The following is an 11848-nucleotide window of genomic DNA, read 5'->3' as shown; positions in this document are numbered from 1 at the left end:
CCCAACCCCTACTCTGTCTCTCTTACACACACTCTCATTCCCCCTCTCTCTCCCTCTCCCACCACCTACTATCTCTCTCTCTCTCTCTCTCTCTCTCTCTCTCTCTCTCTCTCTCTCTCTCTCTCCCTCTCTACTCTCTCTCTCCCATCCCCTACTCTCACTCTCTCTCTGCCACCCCTACTCCCTCTCACACTCTCACACTCTCTCCCATCCCCTACTCTCTCTTACACACACTCCCATCCCCCCTCTCTCTCCCTCTCCCACTCCCTCTCCCATTGCCTACTCTCTTTCTCTCCCATCCCCTACTCTCTCTCTATCTCTCTCTCCTCTCCCATTCCCTACTCTCTTTCTTTCACACACACACCCATCCCCCCCCTCTCCTCTCCCATCCCCTACTTTGTCTCTCACTCGCTCTCCCTCTCCCACTCCCTCTCCCACCGCCTACTCTCTCTCTCTCTCTCTATCTCTCTCACTCACTCACTCTCACTCTCTCCCTCTCTACTCTCTCTCTGCTACCCCCTACTCTCTCTCACATTTTCACACTCTCTCCTATCCCCTACTCTCTCTCTCTCTCTCTCTCACACACACACACACACACACACACACATACACACTTCCATCCCCCCTCTCTCTCCCTCTCCCACTCCCTCTCCCATCGCCTACTCTCTCTCCTCCCTCTACCATTCCCTACTCTCTCTCTTTCACACACATGCACTCCCATCCTCCTCTCTCTCGCTCTCCCTCTCCCACTCTATCTCCCACTACCTACTCTCTCTCTCCCCCATCCCCTACTCTCAATCTCTCTCCCCATCCACTACTCTCAATCTCTCTCTCTCCCACCTTGTACTCTCTCTACCACCCCTACTCTCTCTCACACTTCCTCTCTCTCCCATCCCCTACTTTCAACCTCTCTCCCCCATTCCGTACTCTCTCTTTGCCACCCCTACTCTCTCTCACACTTCCTCTCTCTCCCATCCCGTACTCTCTCTGCAACCCTTACTCTTTCTCACTTCGTCTCTCTCCCATCCTATACTCTCTTTGCCACCCCTACTCTTTCTCACTTCCTCTCTCTCCCATCCCCTACTCTCTCCCCTCTCCCACCCCCTACTTTCTCTCTATCACTCTCTCTCACACACATACACATAGCCATCCCTCCACCCCCTGCTCTCTCTTGCTCTTGCTTTGCATCTCCTCTTCCTTCTCTATGCACTATCTAGGTCTCAATAGTGTGTGCACACTATAGTGCGCACACGCTATTGAGACCAAAATTCAAATGCTTTAAATAGCGCGTGTGCGCTATAGTGCACACGCTCTATAGGGCGTACACGCTATTCAAAGATTTGCATTGCCTTGGAGATCTAACCCAAAGGTTTGGAATTTATAAATAGGTTTGAGACGTGTTTTGCTGCAAACATACAAAAAATGATTGATTTTTCTTGTGTGCTCTCCTTCAAGATTCCTCATGGTTGGGCATTGATAAGATCAAGTTACATGACATTGTAGGTCTTTGTGTTAGCTATATAACCATATAATTTATTTTTAATTTGAACAATTTCAAGCCTTTCATCTATAATTTCTTTTGAATGTATGTTCATTTTTTGTCAAAAACCACCATGTACTAATTGGGTTGTAGATTTTAGCTCGTTCATTGAATTTTACAACAACTTAGTTTTTTAGAAACTAGACTCCATTCTACACACTTTGAAAAAAAAAGTTTTGATTTTAGATTAGTTTACAATTATTTCTAGGGGGAGCACACATATATTTCATGTTTTTGGGATGTGTCTAGTTAAAAAATTCATTAAAAGAAATACACATTATAAAATTACCCGAAAAATCTGGGATAAACTACATAGTGTTAAGTAACTTTTGACTAGATCAATTAAAGAATTTCAAAAAAAAAGGTTAAAATTTTAGGGGGGCCACACTTTGTACCATGTTATGTTTTTTTGGAATAAACTGTACCACTTTCTGTGGCCCCCTTTTTTGAGGAACTAAAACTAAACCATTTTGGAAAAAAATAGTAGTTTAGAAACTAGATTCAAAGGACTATGACTTTTGTTTTTGTCATATCTTAAAATTTTGATCGTAACTATCTTCAAATTCTTGTTAAAGTTTAGAAATTGTTGATTTCAGGAAAAAGGTGTCCACTTATACCCCCCTTTTGGCACCACAACTTGGTGCACTTACCCACTTTTGAGCTTCGAGATAGAAATATCACTAAACCAATTTGAACCTTTTGAATGACTATGTCAAACTATGGAAACTTATAAATCAGGGAGCTTTAGACCTTGAATCTATAGTTATGAATCGATGAGCCCATACTTTGAACTTGAACCTTAAAGTTAAACTTCTAAACTTCAAACAATGGTACTTGAACCTAAATGCCAAGATCTTGAACTCGAACTTTGAACCTAAACTTGTTGGTTTAATGTTTCAAAAGCTCATCTAAAAACCACTTTATACAAAATATCAACTTTATAAAAGTATTTTTAATATAGATCAGTAGAAGATTTGAGAAAATTAAGAGAGATGACCTTTATGACATGATCTTGAAAGTTTAAGAGTGTTGAAAGCATGCTAATAGTTGTTAAATTTGCTCTTGCTTTTTCAAGCCAAGAACAAATTTGAAGAAAAACCTTTCAAGTTTGCAACTACATCGATGCATTTAGTCCCAACCCTAAAAATTTAGCCCCAACCTCAAAAATAAGGCGGAAGCCCAAAAGGAAAAATGAAATATAGTAAGTTGTTTGAGTAACTCACAAACATTATCGAACCAAGCACATTGATATCTTAACAATTAGTGAACAACACATCCTGTACTTTATACAAATAGATATGGGTTTTGCACAATAAACCAAATAGTTGCAAAGGTACAAGATAGACCATATGGTTGAAAAGGTACAACATATGGACTAAAGAAAATCCAAATATTTTTCACACGGAAGAGAATGAAAAGGAAAACTTGAAATATTTCAGTCTCTTGCATTTTCTACACAACAATCAATGGAAAAAAAACATTTCATAGGCATTTTCTACAGGGTAGATTAATGAAAAAGTTTTTAAAAATATCATTGTAAAAAAACACATATATTCATTCATCATTTACATTTTCAATTTCCTCAATAAAATTAATCATATTTAATCATATTTATTTCATTTTCTAACATCAAGTTATAGTATTAATCACATGACATAAAAGTATACACCTTAATCACATGTCAAAAATAATTAAACATCAAAGCTATATAAGATGAACATATACATATGTAAATGCATCATATGTCAAAATAGAAACTAAGTCATACATCTCGATCAACTAACCATAATGACCTAGGTTGATAACCACCCTACCCAATCAAAAGAGTCAGACAAAGTCAATAAATCATACTGAAATATAGGAGTCTAAAAGTCGGTTATGACGTTTGGCCCTTGCGTTGGCTTCCTTTTTCAATTATTTTTGGAGCAACCTACAGTCATAGTCAACACTGTGTGAAATATTAAATAAATAAAAGACTTATTTTTTCCCTACTTTTTCTTAGATTATTTAGTTTTGGTGCAAATGATGAGTGGGTTGTTGACATTTGACAATTTTTTTCCCTAATCTAATGGGGCTATTTCCAACCCTACCCCTTTTTCACAACTATTTATTTGATGAAAAACGGTTAGGCAGAACAACAAACTTGATAATCAAAATACATTGACCTAGAGACAAGTTATTCAAAGATTATAATTTGTTTAGGTATTTCCCTCCTTTGGGGCTATTTAGAACTAGCTCTCATCAACTGAAATGTGAAAAAGGTAAATGGTAGGTACTAAAAGAAGAATGGGAAGACACAACATGCTTATTCTATAACATAGGGGTTGTGGAGACAAACAAATACTTTGTCACAAATAGTTGGTGATTATCAAAAAAATATTGGGGTGTGTGCTAGCGTGTGAGTTCCATAAGCTACCTTGACCTAATAGACTTTATTAAAGTCATTCATTCATTTATTCATTTGAAAGAGTTTAAAATAAACAACCCACAAAAACTACCAAGTATCTTCACAAGTCTCTTTGTCTTTTCTGTTATTATACTAAAATATTTTATTGTTTATTTTCTTTCTACAATTGAGATAAAAAAATAATAATAATAAAATATCTACTTAAATAATAAGCAGCCAAATTAACAGCTGTATGAAACCCACTAACTTGACAAATTATTTCTAAACAAATCTTTGTAGGGATCCCCATCTATCAATTAGGGACTAATATATTCTCCTTTGAAAGATTCTTCACATACTAACCTTGGACTCCAAGCGATATCATCAAATAAACAATCGGTAGTTAGTTTTTTTTTTCAATAATAAACATGTTTGGTGAAAACGAAAAAAGCCATACAAAACAAAAATGAAAAAAAAAAACATTTCCACGGCATTTAAAAAAAGAATAATCCCCATTAGCAGCCGGCTCTTGCGCAAGTGGGCGCGGGGACGTGGCAGTCAAAAGCCAATGATAGGACTTTCCGGTGCAATCAGCTTAACACACAATTTCGGGTCATTTAATGGAGACGTACATAGTTCAATATCAACTAGCGTCTCTATTCTCCAAAGGAAAAACAAAATTAAACTAGCAGCTTTATTCTCCAATAATTAAAAAAAAAACTAGCAGCTTTATGTGTAGGCCACTTACGTTACGTAATATTCTAGCAGATGAGAGGATACTGTTAACGGCGAGGTAAGTTAAAAAGTTTGAAGAACATAATTTTAATGTCTATAAAAGGTTAAACATAGTTTATGAAATCATCTGTTCAATTCAACTTAGATAGGGATAATTTTAAAGTCTATGAGATTAGACATGGTCATTGGTCTATGAATTATACCAATACAATAAATCAACTCTTTTATTATTATATAAATATATGATCCACCATATCTTATAATTTTTACTTATCAATATTATATTCTGTTATTCAGTTAATAATGAATTTCTTTGTTTTTCAGCCAATTCTTTGACGAACAGACTGCTAAATTATTTTAATATTTGATGAACAGACTGCTAATTTATTTGCATATTTGATTCGGTTGTTTGCTCATGACACCTTGACATCTTAGAAATGAGCTTGGCGTCTTTAAATATATAGGTTTGACCATCTATTTGCTTCTATCTGCGCTATTATTTTCCAGATATATTTATTATACACTATTTTAAATTTAAATTGACATTATTTTCACTGCATGTCATTCTTGTTGTACTTGTCGTAGGCATTTACTATGTCTGATTAGTGAATTAGTTTTGAACATATCAACCAATTATATATAAGTGTTTTTACCTCGTTTCAATTTAAGACTTTTTTTTGGAGCTCCACCATATTTCATTTATTTTCGGAATGTATTCTATTATTAATAAACTAATACATGAAGATTATATCTTCTATTATTTATTGTTTTAACAACATAATTTTTTTAAAATGTATATTAATTTAAAATTTAAAACATTACCATTTAAATTTTTTTTTAATTAATTGTTGATGAAAAATAATAATTAGCAAATTATATATTACATTTTAATTTCTATTATATTATTTTATAATACTAAAATATTTGCGGTGGTACTTTGGTAAAAAAACTAAAATATTATATAGTACATAATTGAAAATAAACATTGTATTATATATCTATCTTTTTATTTAATTTCTTTTATATATTCATTATTATTATTATATTTAATGGCTATTTAGTACATGCCACTATGTGGCACTTGTTAATATTATAGATAGCATGCATTATAACAAAAGATTATAGTACTTTGGAAAAGCTTAAATTTCATTACATGTAAGGTGCAAATTTACTTTTTGTGTATATTGTTTCAATACAAAACAAACTAGTATAGTGATTGATGAAATGTTAAGGTGCTAATAAGATTAAATAAAATTAAATAGTTAAATAAAATCAGATTTCCACAATGTATTATTTGATTTCTAATTAAATTGTGTAATGGTTTTGAATCAAACTTTATAATCAGAACACTAAAGAACTAAGAATAAAAATTTATAAAAAAAAGTAGTTCTCCAATTTGATACTTGATTTAAAAACTATTACACAATTTAATCCAGCAATCTAAAAATAAACAAAATAATTTACTCAATAAAATTGTGAGCAGTAGATTTTACTAACTCTAAATCTTAAAACAGCAAAAATAAACAAAATAATTTACTCAATAAAATTGTGAGCGGTAGATTTTACTAACTCTAAATCTTAAAACAGGAAAAAAAAACTTGGCGATTCCTTTTACAAAGATCAATCAAAGGTTACGAAATTCTGACCGCAAAAACATATTTATATATACAAAAGAATCTTACAAGGAACATTTACAATATGTGTTTTTTAACGTCCAGCATACAGAATCGAAGTGGAGTCATTCTGAGGAGGGTAGCAAGTTGTATTCAGCATTTCTTCCTGGTCATCATTATTCACAGTAGGGGCGGTAATGGGATCCCTGTAAGATAAGGCTCTAACAATACGTGTCATTGAGGGTCTGTCCTCTGCACTCTTATTCAGACAAGCATTCAATATCCCTATTATCAACTTCAATTCATCCAAATCAATCTCCACTTCTTTAAGCGTTGGATCAACAATTGTCATCACATCTTGCATGTCTTGGCTCAATCTATACTCTTCACTCCACTCTGCAAGAGTCTCAAACTCTTGCACAGCTTTACGACCTGTTATCATCTCCAACAACACTACCCCAAAGCTATACACATCACTCTTCATGGTTGGTTTCCCTGTTCTGATATACTGTGGATCAGTGTATCCATAGGTACCCTTAACTGCTGTTGGTGCAGCCCGGCCATCTCGATGCCCTAATTTTGACAGGCCAAAATCTGCAAGTTTGGCATGGTTGTCATCTACAAGCAGGACATTGGCAGATTTAACATCATGGTGCAACACGGGAGGCTCAGCGTCTACATGCAGGTACTGCAAAGCCAATGCAATATGAAGTGCAATGTTCATTCGAGATGACCACGACAATGGAGTTGATGAATTCTCGCTATATTTATGTAGTCGATCATAAAGACTTCCATTCGGGATGAACTCAAATACAAGAATTTGCTCACCTGGAAGATCATTAATACTGAGAATTTTTACTTTCAGAGTAAAACTACAGCTTATGCTTATTAACTTGGTATTTCATAAAGAACGAAAATAAGAAAACAAATATAATAACTTCCATAAATGACCACAACAGGCCTGCTAAATTATATCTAGTTTAGTGTGATCCATCTGTACCCAAAGCGGTAATAGAAAAGAAACCTTTTTTCCTATAGAGCAGCCAGAGTTCTAAGAAAAATAGCTCAAAACACAATCTGCGAATGATTATTAGTGATTAGAAGTATTTGTAATATTTCGATTTGAAAGCCTGTGTGTGACAGAGTTTAAAAATTAGATTTAAAAATACTTGGGACTAAGTGTTGTAAATTGTCATCCTTGATGATCAGTTGCCACAATTGCTCTCTTTATTTGTCCACCTCACACAAAAATTTGTCTCTCCACCGGTGGAGCCAATGAAACGTGAAAGGGGGATTTTGTGAGAATAAAGCAATGTATACTGTGGATCACAGTATCCATTGCTAGAAAACATCAAGAGGATCAGTCCATGAGTTGAATCCACCCAAGTTAAAATAATGACCAGGGGTTACATCTCATCTCAGGAGTCAGCCTAGGGTTTGGTCAGGCTAGGGTTTGTGCATAGGTGATCTATATGGAGTTTGGACACAGCAAAAAGGTTTGCTTGCCTCAATTAAGCATAGGCTGACATTGACAAGAGAAAGAAATAAAAAGAGAGAGGATCTTCCAAATTTTGTCTGAGAAGTCAGAAGGTCCACAGGGAAATGGCAAATAGAGAATTCAATAGAATTTTTCCTGTGATGTGATATGTGAAATGATGAAATTGAAAGTTCGAGATTGCCTTTTAGTCAATCGCTTTGGAAACAGAGGCTGGTTATTGAAATTACTATTAATTTAGCATTTTGTTTATGGTTTCTGGAATCAACAGTGATTTTTTCCGAGACATTTTAAATCCTCCTAGGTCAATCTTCAAGGAAATTCAAGGAAGAAGACAATGCTTAATTTGGTTCAGGCTGTTATCTGAGTTCAATTGATAGAATTGATGCAAGTCCAAAATGAGGACGAGATACAACTGATGAAAGCTTCTTGAGATAAGTTTGAGAATAACACAGCGACAGCCAGATTAAAAACCCAAGATATAGATCCTCTGGCCGAGCTTTAAACCCTCTTAATTAACTTCATGCAATGTTTTGATGGGCTTTTGCTTGTCTTTGCCCTGTTTCTCTTCTTAGGTACTGAAACGAATTATTGGAGAAGAGCGTTGGAAACTTCTTTATTTTAAAATTTAGTTTAAAAAAAAGACTGAAATTCTCATCAAGGTGTACCTCTGTCAATTCTTTATTCCAATTACATGCATGTTACCATATGCTATATGTGCAAATAAAAAGTAGAATGAAATTCTCGAGATGAAATTCTTTATTAGGAAGAAGAAAGATTGTGAAGCCACCTTTTTCGAAGCAGAGGCCTATCAAGTTAACCAGGTTTGGATGGTTGAGCCGGAGCAGCACGGACAATTCCTCTTTGAAGATTTGTGGATTTTGTATGCCCCTCTTTGTTGCTCTCTTCACAGCGCCCACAACATTGTTCTCAAGATGTGCACGGTACACTTCTCCAAATCCCCCCTGCCCAACTTTGGTACTGAAGTTATCTGTAGCTTGCAACATCTCCCATATAGCATAGGTCCGGATATGGTTATAACTGCTATCATTATGTTTAAGGATTTCAATGCTTCTAGATAAAACCGACATCGTTGTTGAGGTAGCCATTAGGCGTTTTCTTAGGATAAAATAGAATATCAGACAAGCTACCACTATTATTACCGTGACTGGAACTGCTATAGCTATTGCTACTTTGCGTTGATCTTGTTTTTTTTGCTTTATGATACTAACGTTGTCAATAACAGGGGCGCAGTTTCCAGCTTTCATGGGATTGAGGAATGTGAGATTCGTTACCTGAGTAGGCGCAATGAAATTCAGAGCAATTTGTTTCCACTCCAGATTTGTATAGGAAGTATTTGCTGTATCAAATGGTACGAATTGCTTGTCTATTATCAATTCCGTATTGTTAGATCCTGGAGAAAGCTGGACCATTAGGGTTTTATTCTGGCAATACCTCGGATAGCCGGCCAGGAAAAACGAGAGAGAATATTGATCTCCGGGTCGAGTTTGAATAAACTGAGTGATAGTAGCATCCCTGATAAGACCATTCCCACCCATAAGAAGGCTGTTGGAACCCTCCTTTGCATTCCACCCCGGGGCACTCGAGCTAGTGGTGACAACTACCCTGCTTAATTCTTCAGATGTGTTCGCATATGGACCGACTGACCAGTAGCACAAGATTGGATTTCCAGCATTAAGCGTGATGTTGCCGCTTGGCGCAACCGAAGTGTTGCCTGGTGCCATTTCTTCAAAGCCGCCATTGGCAACTAGGTTTTCTCCTTCTCCCGGAGACGGAGCAGCCGCCGTTACTGTAAATGTCAATCAAAAGTAGGCATGTTAATGTCATCAAGTGACAAAATAGGCCATTGAGGGTTTTGAAATATAGTAACCGACGAAATAGCTGAAACCAGCGAATAACTTAAAGATTTTAGCAAGCACGGCAGAGTTTCAGGTCACGGCCCGATTCCGACCATTGTGACTCCCGAAAGGGGCAAAAGTAGAGTACTCTCAGAGATGTTTTAAACTTGATGACGTTTACAAAGTTCAAAATTGCTCTTGTTGCATTAGAATAGTTCTGGGATTTAGCCTCTTAAAACAGTTCGCGGATAAAATCTCGCATGTTTTGCTTGTGATTCAGGGTTCTGAATATCTCAAATAAAAATAATTGTTGGTTTTTAAATTTTACAACTAAAACTTATAAGTCCTCAACTGTTTATGCCAAAAATGAAAAAGGATAAGCTGAAACAGCATGTTCCTCGGGCTTTCATTTTTAATTGAAAAAATTAAAACTGCGAGCTATCTAAGCAAGTGTATTATATATCTTTTCATAGCTATTTTCTGGTACAGGATACGCAGAAGGCAAGGAGTTCCTTCAAAGTGGGAGGAATTCATCATATGTCTGAGGGTGGAGGGGGCTTCTTAAAATCAAATAACAGATGTAGTTGAAGGACGACGCTTAAAACTTAATTAAATTGAAAATAATCGTTTACGCAATTTTTGAGTATAACTTTGAAATGATCTTTTGAATCAGTTTTCGTTTCTGCTGATGAATCACCGAATAATAGAATATGATCCTGATTCCGAAATATACACGGTGGAAAACTATATTTGGAATACGAAAAACTCTCAGTAACAGATAGTATGCATCTAATTAACTTTAGGCTACATGTTGTTTGAACAAAATCTGACTACTCGTTTGAAGGCCTCCAAGGCGTGAGAAATTGATCATTGGTTCTCTAAAGGAGAGTTAAAAAGACCCGAAATCATCAAATCATATTTGAATCTGAATACGGAAAAAACAGACAGTCGGAAGATTGACAATAGAGCGTGGCGATTCACCTGTCGAAGAGTAAAGGGTTTCGTTTGGAAAAGGAACCCTCGTAAAATAGAGATGTCTCTCAGAATAGCCGGTGTTTGCAGGACCGAGGCACAGAGGGGTGTGTCCGCCAGGCTCAGTGAGCAAGCTCTGGCCCTGAAGATAAAGCACTTCTCCCTTTGCCGACTGCAGTCCACTTCGAATTCTACCGTCTTCTTCGAAACTCCATTGTTGAGATTTTTCCCCTGTGCAATTAGCTAACCTTGTCGGATAGTTAGACACCGGATCAATAGGAATTTTGGCATTACAAGACGTTATGTTACGATTCTCAAGGCAAAATGTGCCCGTTTCTCGACCCTGTTGTTTGTCCCATTGAGAAATGGTGATTGTCATGAAAGAAGAATTGTAGGACCACAGCTGCAAATCCCATCTCAAAGGTGAAAATGTGCATTTGTGCAGACCGACACTTCTGTTAGGCAACAAAACTGAATTTGTCCCGATCGGCTTCACGCAGTTCAATCCGCAGAGTGGAGAGACATTGGCTGGATCAAATTTCTTTGCAGCTATCCAAAATTTGGAATTAGCAGATACCACTACCATCACATTGAAACAGAGTAAGAAATAATATGCAGAGAAAGGCAATTCCATGTGAATATTTTGCTTGATTTCTCTCATTTACACGGGATTTGTAGCACCGGATTACATTGTCCATCACCGAATCTGCATCTCACGTTTAATCTGCTGCTGTGTCGATTCAAAACGTAATATTTTTATCTGCTGTTGTGTCGATTGAAAAGAAAATGTTTCGCACAGTACGGAGCTGTTTGTCCGGCGTCCATGAATTAGGTAGAAGTTTTCCCTATCAGAAATATAATAATATTTTAAAAGACCCTGATTGACATTGAGTGTAAAAATAAGATTCATCGCGAAAGACGAATGGGAAGATTTATGAGATCATGTAATCCTTTTTTCAAATCGAATAGTGAACGAAGAAGTAAAAATAATACATGAGGACGGCTAAACCCATGACACCATTACAGTTCGAAGGATCCAGTATAGTATGTTACTTGACGGCACGGGTCTCATTTGCCTCCACACTACTCAACGCATGAGAATAGTGGGCGGCAGATTATTGGTTTTCTGGTGAAAAATTTGGCTCGGTAATTGGTTTTCTGGAGTGTTTTTTGAAAAAATAAGGGTAGAAAAGACAGGGCACTAAGCAGGTAAGGGCACAGTGGGAGCAGGACATCACACCGGAGCAT

At 36.4% G+C, this 11848-nt stretch overlaps 1 protein-coding gene across 1 annotated transcript; it reads right to left on the bottom strand.

The window, feature by feature from the left end:
• Positions 1 to 6300: 6300 nt before the first annotated feature.
• Positions 6301 to 11479, bottom strand: LOC149550604 (uncharacterized). Its single transcript, XM_089793597.1, has 3 exons — positions 10610 to 11479; positions 8560 to 9579; positions 6301 to 7102 (listed from the first exon to the last, which is right to left on the bottom strand). The coding sequence occupies exons 1-3, from the start codon at positions 11259 to 11261 to the stop codon at positions 6369 to 6371; spliced, it is 2406 nt and encodes an 801-aa protein (XP_089649723.1). The 5' UTR covers positions 11262 to 11479; the 3' UTR covers positions 6301 to 6368.
• Positions 11480 to 11848: the final 369 nt, after the last annotated feature.

This window comes from Cupressus sempervirens, chromosome 7, assembly GCF_028749045.1.
Source record: "Cupressus sempervirens isolate cs-2001-9-10 chromosome 7, ASM2874904v1, whole genome shotgun sequence".
Classification (NCBI taxonomy): Eukaryota; Viridiplantae; Streptophyta; class Pinopsida; order Cupressales; family Cupressaceae; genus Cupressus; species Cupressus sempervirens.
The sequence above is the reverse complement of the archived record's forward strand: the minus strand, read 5'-3'. Positions and strand labels throughout refer to the sequence as shown.

Coding starts and splice junctions, on each gene's coding strand:
- LOC149550604 (XM_089793597.1), bottom strand. CDS start 11,261: ATGAGAGAAATCAAGCAAAATATTCACATGGAATTGCCTTTCTCTGCA. Junction 9,580..10,609: donor AACCCTTTACTCTTCGACAG/GTGAATCGCCAC, acceptor TGACATTTACAG/TAACGGCGGCTGCTCCGTCT. Junction 7,103..8,559: donor AGGCCTCTGCTTCGAAAAAG/GTGGCTTCACAA, acceptor ATGATCTTCCAG/GTGAGCAAATTCTTGTATTT.